At 39.4% G+C, this 16263-nt stretch overlaps 3 protein-coding genes across 3 annotated transcripts; all 3 read left to right on the top strand.

The window, feature by feature from the left end:
* The first annotated feature begins 1183 nt into the window (after nucleotides 1-1183).
* LOC112783625 (F-box protein SKIP19) lies at nucleotides 1184-3296 on the top strand. The gene is made up of 2 exons (XM_029296397.2): nucleotides 1184-1617; nucleotides 2110-3296. The coding sequence occupies exons 1-2, from the start codon at nucleotides 1472-1474 to the stop codon at nucleotides 2714-2716; spliced, it is 753 nt and encodes a 250-aa protein (XP_029152230.1). The 5' UTR covers nucleotides 1184-1471; the 3' UTR covers nucleotides 2717-3296.
* A 40-nt stretch (nucleotides 3297-3336) lies between these two features.
* On the top strand, nucleotides 3337-4695 carry LOC112783626 (uncharacterized). Its single transcript, XM_025826656.3, has 2 exons — nucleotides 3337-4168; nucleotides 4267-4695. Exons 1-2 carry the CDS (start codon nucleotides 3980-3982, stop codon nucleotides 4504-4506), a joined length of 429 nt encoding a protein of 142 aa, XP_025682441.1. The 5' UTR covers nucleotides 3337-3979; the 3' UTR covers nucleotides 4507-4695.
* A 4909-nt stretch (nucleotides 4696-9604) lies between these two features.
* On the top strand, nucleotides 9605-13140 carry LOC112782413 (cytochrome b561, DM13 and DOMON domain-containing protein At5g54830). The gene has a single exon (XM_025824773.3). The coding sequence runs from the start codon at nucleotides 10045-10047 to the stop codon at nucleotides 12745-12747; it is 2703 nt and encodes a 900-aa protein (XP_025680558.1). The 5' UTR covers nucleotides 9605-10044; the 3' UTR covers nucleotides 12748-13140.
* The last annotated feature ends 3123 nt before the right edge of the window (nucleotides 13141-16263 follow it).

The raw sequence follows: 16263 nt of genomic DNA, 5'->3' as shown, positions 1-16263 counted from the left end.
ATTTTTCTAATCTTATTTTTACTTCTTAACGAAACAGATACATTGAAAATTAAATTATACTACATATAAATATAAAATTAATCACCAATAGATCACTTATATAAAATATGAAATACAAAATACACATTAAAAAATATATAAATACCACATGTAAAGATATATAAATACATATAAAAAGTTAATATCTTATAGCATATATTGGTTAGTATATATTTGGTGGTATTGTTATTGATTACCTACCTACTATATCTAATCCAGAAATGCCATGAGATGGTTACGTGGCATATTAGGAGAAAGCAGCATATATGACAGATAACCAATACAAGTTGAAAAAGAAGAGAACGTGCTTTTGCTTTCTATAGCTTTGCTTCTTTCGCTGTCCTAAGTTACCAAATCATATAACAATCACATTTCCTTTGACCCAAACAATCATAAGAGACAAAAGTTGCACCCTTTTCTTTATTTTATTATTATTTTTTGAAACAAAATAATTGAAAAAAGAATGTGTGCACTTGTTCACGTCCTAGCATGTGGGTGTATCCGCCATAAACGCCCTTACGAACGGCCTTCATAATCTATATCCTATTGCTGTCAATATGTGTTAAGTTCAAGTAATGATAATATTAATCATATTGATAATAAAATAATATTAATATAAAGAGAAAGTTGTGGGTGAGTGTTAATGTTCTTGACATGAGAATGCTTAATGTTATGATGATAACATTTGAGAGAAAAAGTAAAATTTGATGAAATATTTTTTTGACATATAAAATTGAGAGAATAATATACGTAGCATTTTTTTTGTTGCCCACGGTATCCCAACCCGATAGGCCAATGACTAATCCGTTGAGGGTCTGCCGCTGGTCAATAAATTACTGCATGCACAAAGCGGGATTCGAACATCCGACACTTACTTAAGCGGACGAGTGAACTGACCACTCGACCAACTCAAGTTAGTTTTTTTTTTTTGTATTTATATACGTAGCATTTGTACATTGTAATCTCTTTTTTCTTCCAAGAGTGCAAATCTTTTTGTCAGAAAGGTATTCTGTCACCAAGAATATGGCCCATTAAAGAACAAAAAAAATGAAAGCCCAAAGTTGGAGCTGATGTGGCCCAAAATAAACTCATCTATCATGGAAAGCCCAAAACTAAGCCCACTAATAATTGGCAGAAGACAAGTGTTACACGCGAGTTGGCTTTCCAAGGAAAAAATTCCAAATTCAACCCGAAAATCAGCATCTTCTGCCGGTTCTTCAATGGAAGCATCGTCATCATCGTGCCCGAACCAACCACCACCACTGCCGTCTTCGCCAGAGGATGAGCAGCGGAACTGGCTGGATCTGCCGCGAGACGTGGTGTCGCGATATTCGTGAAGGTTGGTACGATCGAGGTGCTGAGAAACGTTCAGAGAGTTTGCTCGCTGTGGCGCAATGTCTCCAAGGACCCTCTCATCTGGCGCACCATCGACATGCACGCACTCGGTGACCTCACCGACTCCGATGACATCCTTGACGCCATGTGCCGCCGTGCAATCGACCACAGCTCCGGCCAATTAACTGACATCACCATCGAAGAATTCGCCACTGACGCTCTTCTCAAGTACATCGTCGATTCGTAAGTTTCTTTCTTTCTTTATTTTTTTGGGTTAAATTTTTGTTTGGCTTTCTTTGTTTCCGGCTTCGAATTTTCAATTTGAATATCAATTTTGGTGATGATTAGGGTTTCTTTAATTTTATTTCCGGTATTTATTAGCTTCCCAACAAGCAAAATGATCTTGATTTACTTTGAGTTTTTGCAATTGTCAACTTTTAGATTTTATCCTCAATAAAGGTTTCAGAAATGAAATACTCTCGGTAATCACAAAATAAGGAATTTTCAAAAATTTCTCTCTTTATTGAGAGCCAAATGGTATGTTTATGTTGAAATCATGTTTCTTGTTTCCTGGGACTGAGTTATGTCAAGTGATGGCTTCCTTGAATGGCGATACTTCCATTTAGTGTTCACTACTAATCATATGTGTATAAATACTGAAGACTGAAGTTCATATTTTCATTAGCATCTCCGTTAACTATATCTTCCGCTGTTGTTTTGTCTTTCCATTTACAGTACAAGTCATCTACGACGTCTATGCCTTATACGATGCTATAGTATAACAGATGAGGGATTGTGTGTAGTTGCAGAAAAGCTATCTCTGTTGGAAGAACTTGACATATCAATCAGCAACTTATCCAAGGATCCTCTAGAAACTATTGGCCGGAGTTGCCCTCACTTAAGAACATTGAAATTTAATATAGAAGGTTACAAAAGTCCACACATTGAGTGCAATGAGGATGCATTTGCCATTGCGGAAACAATGCCTGCATTACGCCATCTACAGCTTTTTGGGAACAAGTTGACCAATGATGGCTTGCTTGCCATTCTTGATGGGTGTCCCAATCTTGAATCTCTTGACTTACGCCAGTGTTTCAATGTCAATTTAATAGGAAATTTGGAGAGGAGATGTGCTGAACAGATCAAAGATCTGCGGCGTCCATATGATCCCATTGATGACTACCCATTTGAAGCGGAAGATGACTATGGATCATTTGATGAAGACTATCCATCTGGGATATCAGACATTGACATATTGTCTGATTATGAGTATGACTTTTATGAATTCTCAGGTGGGAGTCTGAGTGAATTTTCTGATTATGATTACAATGATGATGATTAAGACTCGGGTAAATTTAACACTTTCCAGCTAAAGGACAGATAGCTGTTGTGAATATGTTAGGTATATTTCTCTAGGAAATAATCAACAATGTAATCATTGAAGTATCCTCGACCTTCCAAGGAGTGACTCATTTTGGTGCTGGTTAATGATCTGTTGTAATGTATTTGCATGGTTAGACCACCTGATCCTCTTTTGATCTCAGTGTCCCATAGGATAATAGTACCATTTTGATAAGCATTACTGTTTGCATTGTGCAGCTAATTAGATGTATGTCAGAAGCAATTTCTTTAGCTCAATGTATGTTTATAATTGACGATTCTGAACGGGTAGGAGATTTTTGGGTATGTTTATTATATTGTAGTTTTGTCGGATGATTTCGACTACGTCTGTGGTTTTCCTTTTTTACGTTGAGTCCCTGTCTTTGTTTCGGCCGCATCATCCAGCATTAGCTCTTGTTAATGCACAAGTTGGGGGCCGCACTCTATTGCAAGTTCTGTAACCTTTTTCTAGTGGTATTTTACTTTCAAATATTGGATATGACAAGTGAGTTTGACCCAGAAATAATAAGTTAATGACCCAATACTTGTGTTTGTTGTCATTGTTTGAGTTAACTTTTACCTGGACACGATATGACCTGCTGTTGCAAAATGGCCCCCAAGGGCTAAGGTGTTGTAAAATCGCATTTTTAAATATAGACCTATATATTTTATATGACATAATATAAAATAAAATGATTATGGATGGTGTGTTTTATCATATAAAGTAGAACCAAGATTCCAATATGCTTATGGTCGGTGAGCCGAGCATGCGTAGAGAAGTGGTCAAAGAGAGAATGAAGGATCCTGTTAGGCTGTTAACATCATGCGAATGGAATATATTCCCATGGACTATGGCCACAACCATTTATTTATTGTTTTACTACTCACAACTATTTAGAGTTAATAGTCAAAATCGTCCCTGAAAGATACCCTGATTTCCATTTTAGTCCTCGAAAGATAAAATTAATCAAAGTCGTCCCCGAAAGTTATTCACGTTGGTCGAGTTTGTCCTTCCGTCCTCTCAGGTAGTGACGTGGCTAACGTTTGCTGAGGTGGAATGTTAAGTGCCAGCGTGGAGAGGTCCAGCATAGCAACCGTTAATGCTGATAAGATATGTTTGATTATTTAGGTCAAATTAGTCCTAATGTTACAACCCTAACCCCCAATTTGAAGCATATATGTGCGCGATTCTCAGGTGGCGATGTATGTTTGAGGAGTCGCTGCTATGATGAGTGGAAGCCGGAGTGGTGACCTACCGTCGCAGTCTATCGGTAGCCATGAGTCGAACTCTGCCATGCGACGGAGGAGGAAGATGAAGGACCAGACTTGCTTTTGTGGGTTGAAGACGACAATCAAGAAATCCGGCACAAGAGAGAATCCGGATAGGTTGTTCCACACTTGTGCCAGATACCCGGTGAGTTAGGTTATGATATATTAAGCTTGTTTTCAATATTCCTTTGTCTATTCTGCTGGGTTGTTGAAATTGATTTTATTTTTTTTGGAAAAATTCAGAAGGGAAGTCACTGCAACTTCTTTAGGTGGGTTGAGGAAGATGGGTATGTAGCAGGGGCGGAAACTGATGCAGAGGTTGGTGGGGACTATGATGAATGGAGACTGAATGTGTCATGGAGATTGGGTAGCTTGGAGGGTGAGGTTAGAGCAATGAAGATGCTGATAATGTTCCTGTCAGTTGCAGTGGTGGTGGCTACTGTATTGTGTGTATCACTGTTGTTCACATTAATCTCCAAGTAAAGCCACAAATGGAGTGTTATGTTCTTGTGTGTTATAGGTGTTGTTAGATCAGAGAAATTGAATTAGTTGATATGTAATGATGATGTTAATTATGAATGAAAGTATGGTTTAATTGTCTTTAATTTAACATAAACTTGTTGTTTAAGCTTGATGGGTTTTACTGAGAATATATGATGGTGATGTTTGAACTATTATAAGTATCTTTTCACCAAATAGAAGCATATATGACAGTAGACAAATTAATTGTAATCCATAACAAACATCATAATTATACTGATATCATATTGTCTTAGTAGACACACCACAAAGGTAATCAAGGATCCAGACAACATTGTTCATGTAAACAAAAAAACATACTAGGCCTAACTTAAATGATCCTGAACACAGAGGCAGTTTACAGAGCCATGTTCCCAAAAAGCAAACTTTTCAACTACATACAAAATATATTTTCTAGTTAAACATATTAATCTTTCGTTCTTGGACGCTTGAACCCTGGAGTAGGCACGAATGTCATGAAGGTTTGCATCTTCTTTGCAGTGGCAGAAGTTGTTCCTTTCAATGTCTCAGCAGAAATGGCCACAGGTGACTAGGTGGAGGCATTTGATCTTGCCTTTTTTTTTTATTACATGTAGTTTGGGTGGCCTGCCTCTCTTTTCACCCTGCATAGGCCAGTTGAAGACCAATTAATTTCAAGTAAATAAAACAAATGCAATTGGGCAGAATAAAAAGCAGCAAATAAATAACCTGGATGTCTTGAACAGGCAGTTGGGTATCTTGCACTGGTTGGGTTCCTCCAGGTTGGTTGACTTCCACAGCAGGTTCTGGCTGGACTGGGGGAGGAGGGAGAGAATGTGATTGAACTTCATTGTTGGTGTTTGGGTCATCTGTAGGGGGAGCAGGCCCTTTAGCAAGGGCAAGCTGAAGTTGCATTTGCCTAGCTTGTTCCTCAGCATCCTCCTTTTTCTTCTTTGCACAGCTTCTCTTGTTGTGTCCAACTTCACCACAAAACATGCACCTAATTGGGTTGTACTTCCTCTTCATCTTGGTGCTTGACCCAACTGGCTGCTCTCCTTTGTCCTTTCTCCTCTTCTTGGTAGGCCTCCCAGGTTTAGGCTTGATTGGAGGTGGGACAGGGGCAGGTGAAGATGTTTTCTCCCACAGATCTTGTCCTTTAACCGGGTTAACATTGAAACAGTATGTCCTTTTATACGCCTCCATTGTCAACAACTCATGGCAATACTCCTCAGTTCTCTTACCATTTTTGTCTTGAGTTGCTGAAATTGCATGCATACATGGCATCCCTGTGCCAAGTGTAGATAGACAAAGGTAATGACAAAATCAAAAGCAACTCTGACTAATTCAGGCTAAGTGAAGGAGCTATAGGGTCCGAATAAATTACCTGTGAGTTGCCAGAATCGACAGGTGCAAGTGTGCTTTCCCAAGTCGACCACCATGTTTGTGGGCTAGCCATGTACTTCAAACAACTCCTCCTTTTCATCCCCGCACCATTGGGGAGCCCAGTGACTAGATAACTTTGTCATGGCTTATAGTCTGCTTTGCTGAACCGGGGGTAAAATTTCTTGATAAGTGCTCAGCTTCAGTTTGTTATCTACCATGCTCTTCATGATTATTCTCCTCACCTCTTCAGCCAAAGTTAAAATCGGCTTGGTCCTCTCATGCTTTATCTTAGCATTGAATGATTCGCAAGCATTGTTGCAAATATTGTCATTCTTAGGATCCTCACTGAAGTAAGCCTTAGTCCAAGCCTCCTTCGACCACTTTTCAAGATACTGCCAAGCCTGTTCGTTGATGACCTTTACTATCTTCATGTTCCTCTCGAACTCATTACATGTCCTTGATCGAGCACACTCCCAAACCAGGTCTTTCAACTCCGTGCTACCCCATTGTTTTGAAAAATTCCGCCACAGATGCTAGACACAGAACCTGTGCTGGGCCATGGGCATGACTTCCTTCACTGCTGGAATGAGTCCCTGCCAGATACAAAGAAACCCGAAAAGATTGTTAGTCAAATGAATCCCTCAATTATGATCATTAAATTAATTTAGTCCTAGAAGTATAACTAATTAAATCAATTTAGTCCTCACCTTCTGCATGTCTGAAATGAGGCACAAGTTGTTACCATTGAAGTTGCCAAGGTCTGATTGCAGCAGCTCCAGAAATCATTTCCAGTTGTCCTTGTTTTTCACATCCACAATTGCATAGGCAACAACAAATATGTGGTTATTGACATCCTGAGCACACGCCGTCAATATTTGTCCACCGTGCAGGGTCTTAAGAAAAGCCCTATCCAATCCTATCATCGGTCTACACCCAGCCTTAAATCCTTTTTTACAGGCATCAAGACACACATAAAACCTCTCAAACTGAGGAGGACCCTCTGGCATTGGGATTACACCAACTTGAACTGTAGACCCAGGGTTACTTGTAAGCAACTCATTCGCATAGTCCCAGATTAGTCCATACTGAGCAACTTCATCACCCTCTACCACTTTCCTAGCAGCTTTCAATGCTCTAGTGATGCAGGTGCTGTTCAGGTTTACGTTACACTTCCTCACAAACCACTCATACACTTCACGATATCTCATTGTAGGATGCTTCCTAAGTTTTGGAACAAGTTTGCTTAGTGTCCACTGTTGGGTGGCTGCCCTGTTTTTTCGCCTTCTGGGACAGATATGGTTGTCAACCAAGGTTTTAATCTGCCACGACCCGTCTTGCTTACTACGTGCACAGTATACTACCCAAGGACAACCCTCAGCCTTACACACATCCCTAACCCGAACATTGTCATTCTTTGTAAACAATATGTTTCTACCTAACTGGATTGTATAGTCCCTAGTTGCATGCATAAAATGTTCCTTTGATTTGAATATCATACTAACCTCAAATTTGAGGTCCCCGAACTTTGCCTTGTCATTATACTGGGGATAGATGGTTGGTGATTCCTCATCATAGTCTAGTTCCTGACCTGAGTCCTTCGAGTGCCATGAGTTGAGATCCGAATCATTGTCCTCAAGGGGATTATCCTCTAGGTCTGCCAAATAGAAACCACAAATTAAGTAATCAGTCATGTGACCAAAATTAAATCAACATCTACAAACCAATTGATTTAACCAAATACCTGAGTCACTTTCATCCTCACTCTCAGAAGCTTCATAGCTTGAATCGTCAGTCTCTATTTCTTTCTCTGCTAATCTGGTCTTAGCAGGCTTGTGCTTCTCCTTAACCTCCCTTTTTTTGTTCAGCCTTGTAGAGTTGACACCATCATCACTGTCACTGCTAGATTCATCATCTCCTAGTACCCTTGGAGGTTTGTAAAGGCTGTCTTCAGCACTCTCATAGGAGTCATGAGAGTCACTGTCTTCCTCAACCTCTACTGTCTTCACATGCCTGCCTGCCCTTGTGGTGGTAGTGACCTTGGCCTTACCTTTAGGCTGAGCTGTAGCAGGGGTAGGTTTGGTAGGCTGACTATAGGCCTTTCTCTGCTGTGATGAAGTTTGCACAGGTTCATGTGACTTCTTGGTGGGCTGAGATGATGGTCTGCTGGGCTTAGTGGTTGGTCTAGTAGGCTTAGCTGATGGACCCGTGGGCTTCAATGATGGTCTAGTGGGCTTAGTGGGCTCCTTAGTGGGCTGCATTGGTTGCTTAGTGGGCTGGGTAGGCAGTTTACTAGGCTGACTTGGTTCCTTTGTGGATTGGGTAGAAAATTTCTTGGACTGAGAAGGCAACTTTGAAGGCTGAGATAATCTGCTTCCTTCAGCTGATGCCTTCGTGGACTCAGAGCATGCTTTTTGGTGGGATGGTAACTTGGTGGGTTGAGACTGATGTCTCTTGGTCTGGGTTGGGTTAATTTTAGGCACATCTTCTTCCTGCTCATCAACCACACATGGCTCTGAAACACCATGCTCGAAATACAGGTTGATCAAGTTGAAGTTCCTCCTGCAATCCTTCACCATTGCAACCAAATCATCATCTGTGGCCAGCCTCATCAGCCCATGTTCAAGGGGAACTCCTGGAGATTTCCACCAGCACTCCCTAGCCTCAGCATATCCCAGTTCGACATAGTACCCCCTCACAAAGAACACGTCAAGTGTGTCAGCTTCAACTCCCATTAACACCTCTGTGTGATCCGGCTCATAGTACAGATATCCACCCTCATCCTTTTTAAACTTCCCACCATGGTGAAATACAAAAGTCATCGGAGGACCCTCCATCTACAAGTGCAAATAAATGTAGTCAACATCAACATCTAAAACAACTCCTCTCTTACAACTGCATGTAAACACACAGCAAACTACATAATCATAACCATCGCAAACCCTCAACTCCCCAGAAAAATCCACCACATAAGGACCAGGAAACCCCTAACAAACGCATACAGAATATCTTCAGGCTAATCCAAACCCTAGCCTCACTAGATGGTTCTTAGAACTAAGTCACCCTAAACCAACGGACACCAACATTGCAAAATCAACAGAAACTGTGAAAAAAAATTAAGCCTTACCTATGGTAGTTACTGTTCCTTCCTCCAACTGCGAGATTCCTCCGCGACCTCCTCCAACGTAGCAGGGCCTACTCTTCTACAAGCCTCGCACACACGAATGCTCGATAACGCCACCAAGTTCTGATCAAAGGATCTTTGGGCAGAGTACCAGGGTAGAGAGAAGACGAGGGGTTTTGGAGCGAAAGTGGAAGAGGTTTGTTACGAGAGAAGAGAAGGGCAGAACGTTTGAATATCCACATGTGGCTCATAAACGACGTCGTTCCACTGATTTGGGGCTGAGGGTATGAAACTACGTCGTTTTGCACCTCACCACGCTGGCACTTAACGTTCCACCTCAGCAAACGTTAGCCACGTCACTACCTGAGAGGACGGAAGGACAAACTCGACCAACGTGAATAACTTTCGGGGACGACTTTGATTAATTTTATATTTCGAGGACTAAAATGGAAATCGGAATATCTTTCAGGGACGATTTTGACTATTAACTCTAACTATTTAACTATTTGTTATTGTTATGTGTATAGTAAAACACACGTTAAATACTGTTGGTAATCGTAATTTTGAATGAAAGAGAAAACGAATGTGATTGTGATGGTGAATTGAGTGTTTAGAAGGAAAAAAGAGTCCAAGTATGATTTGATTTGGTGAGCCTCACCAAAAACTGAATCATTCAAAGTTGTGTGGCATGTGACCGCGCGCTTCCAGACCTAAATCCGAAGACTAAAACCTCCCACACCGCACTCCGCACTAACTAACACGCAAACACCAACAAAGCATCTCTTTTCGTCTCTCTCTCAATTGAAAACATAAAAACAAAAATTACAAACTTACCCCGCCGTGGAAGCCACCTTCGCTCTCTGCTTTCGGTGCTCCGTCATCATCAACGACGGCGATCGCGGCGTCTCGCCTATCATCTCCACTACTAGCAGGTACGCCCGCCGTCCCTCACCGATTAAAACCGACGATTCGGATCCCACTAAGGATTCCGAATTCGCATTCGGATCTCACAAATCCTCATGCTTCGCGAATCCACCATCTCCCTCTTCCTCTTATTCTTCTTATGCTGTCATGCGGATCCGGAGTGCACGCGGGTCAGCTCGCTCGTCGATTTGGAGTTCGACTTCAAGATGGTTCAGCACCAGCTCAGAGGCCGCATCAAGGTCCTCGACGATTGCTCCTTTAGGGTTTCACAATTTGACATGCTCTCCGGCTCCGACGTTCATTGGTGGGGCGCCCTCGCCCCTGATCTTGATAACCTCACCAACGGATTCGTCATTTCCGATCACCGCTTGAACCAAACTTTCGCCAATTCCACCTTCGTTGTGCGCTTGCTCAACAACGTTACCTGGAGCATGATCCAGGTCCTTGCAGTTTGGGATCGCCCTACCGGCTCCGATTTTGGCCACATCGTCCTCGGAGAGTTAGCCAATGTTACGGAGGCTTCTCCCGCACCCGCTCCGGCCGGCGGGGACGGGAAAGGAAAAGGTGAGGTTCGTATTCACACTGAGCCGACAATGTTTGAGAATTGCAAGGTTTTGTCTGATAATTTTAGGCTAAGGTGGAGTTTGAATGTGGGGGAGGATTCCATTGAGATTGGTCTCGAAGCTGCAACTGGGATCATGAATTACATGGCTTTTGGCTGGGCAAACCCTAATAACACTGGGTCTGAGCTCATGGTTGGTGCTGATGTTGCTGTTGCAGGGTTTAAGGAGGACGGGTTGCCATTTGTGGATGATTTCTTCATCACCAAGTATAGTGAGTGTGTCACAGATAGCAATGGATCTTCAGAAGGGGTTTGCCCCGATTCTATCTATGTTGGTCCTGATAGAGTTGGTTTGGTGAATAATACTGAGTTGATTTTTGGGCAGAGGAAAGATGGAGTCACATTTGTTAGATATAGGAGGCCATTGAGTAAGGTTGATGGGAAGTATGATCACCCTGTGGATCCTTTGGCTAACATGACGGTTATCTGGGCAATGGGCAAGATTAGGCCTCCTGATACCCTTCAGCATCACTATCTTCCTCAGAATCATGGCGGTCTTCCATCTCAGAATTTCGGGCATTTGGTTTTGAATGTTTCTGAGCATGTGAATGATTGTCATGGTCCCCTGGATGCTGAGGATAAAGAGGATCAAGATGTTATCATTGCTGATGGTAAGGTTCCGTTGGTTGTTTCAACTGGTCCAGCACTGCATTATCCAAATCCGCCAAATCCGGAGAGGGTTCTTTACATCAACAAAAAGGAATCTCCTGTGTTGAGGGTGGAAAGAGGGGTGCCTGTCACATTTTCCATACAAGCCGGGCATGACGTTGCATTTTATGTTACTTCTGATCCAATCGGTGGAAATGCTACTGTGAGGAATCTAACCGAGACAATTTATGCTGGAGGTCCTGAGGCTCATGGAGTTGTAGCCAGTCCTAAGGAGTTAGTTTGGGCACCTAACAGGAACACTCCCGACAAGTTATACTATCATTCATTGTTTGAGCCGAAAATGGGTTGGAGAGTTGAGGTTGTTGATGGGGGTCTGTCTGACATGTATAATAATAGTGTTCTTCTTGATGATCAGCAGGTTACTTTCTTCTGGACATTGTCAAAGGATTATTCCATATTTATTGCTGCTCGTGGTGAGAAAAAGAGTGGTTATCTTGCAATAGGATTTGGAAGTGGAATGGTAAACACTTATGCTTATGTAGGCTGGATAGATGATAATGGTCTAGGTCGTGTTGACACTTACTGGATTGATGGAAAGGATGCTAAAAGTATACATCATACACATGAGAATTTGACATATGTGAGATGCAGAACAGAAAATGGTATTATTACCTTGGAATTTACACGTCCACTGGACCCATCATGTGATAGGAGCATTAGGCCAGAATGTAGCAATATTATTGATCCCACAACTCCACTTAAAGTTGTTTGGGCAATGGGAGCTAGATGGAGTAATGAAAATCTTAGTAACATGAATATGCATTCAGTCACGAGTAGTAGGGCTATAAATGTACTGCTGATGCGTGGCTCGGCAGAAGCAGAGCAGGATTTACTTCCAGTTTTGGCTGTGCATGGCTTTATGATGTTTCTGGCATGGGGAATGTTGCTTCCTGGAGGTATATTGGCAGCTAGATACTTGAAACATCTTAAGGGTGATGGCTGGTACAAGATTCATGTTTACTTGCAATACTCGGGATTAGTAATTGTTCTACTTGCCCTTCTTTTTGCTGTTGCTGAGCTTCGGGGTTTTTATGTCACCTCACCACATGTTAAATTTGGAATTGCTGCAATATTTTTTGCTTGTATACAACCAGTGAATGCATGCCTACGGCCTCCAAAACCAAATAATGGGGAGCTTCCATCTTCGAAAAGGGTTATTTGGGAATACTTTCACATTATTGTTGGCAGAACTGCTTTTGTTTTAGGCCTTGCAGCACTTTTTAGTGGCATGAAGCATTTGGAAGAAAGATATGGTGAGGAAAATGCCAATGGACTCATTTTGGCAATGGTGGTTTGGTTCGTACTCGGTGCATTCATTGTGTTTTATTTGGAATACCGTGAGAGGCAGCGAGTAAGGGGCCGGATATTTGGAAGAAGTAATTGGGTGCTTGGTAATGCCGAGGAAGATGATTCCCTTGATCTATTGAGCCCATCCAGGGCACATGCAGAGAAAGAGTCACAAACCTCTGCAACAATGGAAGTCCAGCTAGAACCTTTGAACAGATAGATGCATGTTTTTGAACTTCTGATTCGAACTCTCTGTTTTGCTACAAATTTTGGCAGATTTTGAGTTGTCACGCTAATTCATGAGGCATTTTTGAGGTCTCAGGGGAGCACTTGCTGTTCAATACCTCGTGTTCCACCCATGATGCCATCTTTTGTGAAGAGTAGCTTTCCGATAGATTCATACATGTTCAGCAGAATAGGTTATATCATTTCTTCATTGTAGCTGCTTTTATTCTTCCCAAACCCACCAAAAAGAAAGAAAGAGAAGAAAATCAGTCATTACAAAGTCAAAGCATACTTGTGGATTAATTTAGGAGGCTGTCGTAGACAAAAAGCTTTGTTTATATTATGAGATGCAGGAAACTAATACAAAGTCATTTATTTTTTGTTTCAATATGATTGTGTTCTTCAATTCATTGGTTGCCATAATTCTCCATGTAAGCCAAGTAGCTAAGCTCTAGGGGTTTCCATCGTCCCGATTGAAATCATGCTTGTGCTCTGCTCTAGCATTAAATGATTAAGCTATTAACTTCTGTGGAACCACGTTCCATTGTATTCGAGCAAATTTTTAACTGCTATTGAAATGAAGCGTTTTTTCTTTTAGTATTCACATAACATTTTTCTCCTAGCAGGTAGAATTTCTCCTACGGGTGGTTTAAGTAAGTGTTGTCATTAATCAGAAGTATATACAAATCTTAAAAGAATTCTGTTGAAGAAAACATTAGTTAAATAGTCGATTTTCTCTGAATTCTTGGAACTATATTTTCCTTATATTCCACACTTGAATATGAGAAATTTGTCGCACAACTTAAACAAGTCTAGAGTAGTAATCCACATTTTAAAAATATAATATGGCATTAAAATTTAATATATATATTGTTCTGGTATAAACATACATGATTATATATATGGCCATTAAATAATAGCATTTGCAACGAAGACTTCCTTTTTTATTTTATTTTCTTTGGTATTGACAACAACGACTTCATATTATGCAAATGTAATGGTTCCTACTATTCAAATAGTCAAAAGGCCATTCACTATTGTAGTATAAGCCCAATTTCCTTCCAATGAATACAATGTATTTGCCAACATAACATGCCCAAAAAAAAAACTGGATCAAAATCCATTTGCAAATTCTGTCATGACCCAGTTCAAAAAAAAGAATGCTGTCATGACGTGACCCAATAAACAAAAAGTCTACTAGTACTGTGAAAATAGTAAATTAACAAAATCCTTTTGAACGAAAACATTTACCGTTAAGCCGAAAGTAATGGTTCTTAATAATGCAAAAAATAGGAGAAAAAGAAAAGGAGATCGTTAATAAAATTGTAATTTTATCTTATAGATTTTTAGAATTGCATTTAGGATAAGAGATTGAACCCGTTAACTTCTAGAAGTAATTAACACCAACATCTATTTACAGACATTAATCCAAATACAAATCTTAAAAACAGGCAATACAAAACCGGAACTTAAAACATATTAAGATCTTAATGATTATACTCGGCTGAATTATTATACATTATACATCATTTTTATTATATATGCTACTAAAATCATGAGTCATGACAACTATTTTATTTAGAATATTGTCTCATCTCACTACTATATTTGAAAGAAATTTGTTAGACAAGATATTTGTATTAAAAGTGTGATTTTTTTGTTTGATCATATTTTAAATAAAAATAATATTTTTATAATATGTTAAAATAAAATTTTAAATAATTTATTATCTAATAACAAAAAATATTTTTATATAAAAATAATTATAAAATTTTTATTGTAATATTCACCAATTTGTTAATATTATTTTGGACCACAATAATGATTGCAGGGGCAGGGGTAGCAGTTTGTGTATAATGGCAGTGATGGTAGTGTACTGTATTTGACTGATCCTACCTAGCCTTAGGCTTGTGCAAATTTTCTCCATACACAGAACAAGAAAAAGGTCAATAATGTTCAGCTGAGAAACTTCATTGATCCCAACACTATATTTATAGCCAATTGTCAACTCTACCATCCCATCCCCTCTATATTACTACTATTATTTGTACATTCCATGAATTTAGAATATATTATTAAATTATTAATTTATGTTTGTAAGGTATTGCTTATCATTTAAATTAGTAAAGAAATATAATGCATAAAACAAGGATAAATATTAAATAGTACATACCCAAATCCCAACCTTGGGAAATTCACCCCAATTTCATCTTGACCCTATTTGTTAAAGTACTCAGAGAATTAGAGCTAGTTATCAATTCCCATGCTCACTTGCAAATGGTCAACTAAGTTTGGTTTTGTTCCTAAGCTATCATACTAGTTTACGTCATGTCGTCATAATATAATAATCTACTACTATTAGACCATTAACATTTTATTTAGTTGACAAGCTTGGTTTTTGTCGGTTGCTACCAAAGTCATCTGGACTAGTTTATTTTTAGTGTACAGTACAGTATCATTAGATTAATATAGCTGTCCCATTGAAAAATAATTGAATCCAGTCACTAAAGAATAAGAAATTGATGTTTAATTTCGAAATAGAGTTGCATCAATAAGAAACTTGGAAGCAGCTAGGGATGGCAATGGACGGGTAGTGGCGGGTTTTTGCTCTATCTGATCTTGTCCTGTCGTATAATAATCCATATAAAATTCGTCCCACTTTTATCCGTGGATAGTAAAAAATTGAATCCTAATCCATTTCTGTGGGTATCCGCTCCTATAATTATTAAAATTCAATAAATAAAATTAAATTTCAAAATTTATATAACCATCATCACATACATAACATAAATTAAAGTAAAAATTTAAATGTGATACAATATTATTAATCATTTACTTATTATTTTACATATATTATATATATTATATATTAAAATTATATATATTATATATAGTGGGACGGGTAGAGACGGGTATTACCTAAACCCGATCCCGTCCCGTCCTTCCAAGAACCCGTCCCAATGCGGAGCGGGTAATTACCCGGCTGAACGAGTAGGAGCGGAGTAGATACTCGCGAATTTAGATGGTATTGCCATTCCTAAAAGCAGCAGATTTTGAATACAGGTAGAGAAACAAAAAATAGTGGAGAGTGGAGACAAACATTTATTTCATAATGTTTTCCATACTATATAAATATTAAAATAATTGTCATAAATAGAATTTTAAAAATTGAGCAAAGGGTTACAATAATTAATATGATAAAATACTGAATTCAGAATTTGTCGAGTGAAAGTCATATCAAAGCTCTTATATCCATGCATGTATCAAATTTTAGGCTTCCCAAATTAGGCTCAACTTTCAAACCAGTTACCAAGGTCATCACTGCCATTTCATTTTCCCACCATGTCTTGTTAACCTTTGCTTCAACTATACATTTATTCAGAGTTACTGGCATACACTTGGACCCATATATACTATTTTTTCTAGTTTTGTGCAATAATTCTGTTTTTAAATATTCTTTCATACACTGATTTGTTCTTGCCATATAAATGTGTGATGTGAAGTCGGCCTA

The sequence above is a fragment of the Arachis hypogaea genome, chromosome 20 (assembly GCF_003086295.3).
Source record: "Arachis hypogaea cultivar Tifrunner chromosome 20, arahy.Tifrunner.gnm2.J5K5, whole genome shotgun sequence".
NCBI classification, from domain to species: domain Eukaryota; kingdom Viridiplantae; phylum Streptophyta; class Magnoliopsida; order Fabales; family Fabaceae; genus Arachis; species Arachis hypogaea.
This window is presented reverse-complemented; position numbering and strand designations above follow the sequence as displayed.

Coding starts and splice junctions, on each gene's coding strand:
- LOC112782413 (XM_025824773.3), top strand. CDS start 10,045: ATGCTTCGCGAATCCACCATCTCCCTCTTCCTCTTATTCTTCTTATGC.
- LOC112783626 (XM_025826656.3), top strand. CDS start 3,980: ATGATGAGTGGAAGCCGGAGTGGTGACCTACCGTCGCAGTCTATCGGT. Junction 4,169..4,266: donor ACACTTGTGCCAGATACCCG/GTGAGTTAGGTT, acceptor GGAAAAATTCAG/AAGGGAAGTCACTGCAACTT.
- LOC112783625 (XM_029296397.2), top strand. CDS start 1,472: ATGCACGCACTCGGTGACCTCACCGACTCCGATGACATCCTTGACGCC. Junction 1,618..2,109: donor CTCAAGTACATCGTCGATTC/GTAAGTTTCTTT, acceptor TTCCATTTACAG/TACAAGTCATCTACGACGTC.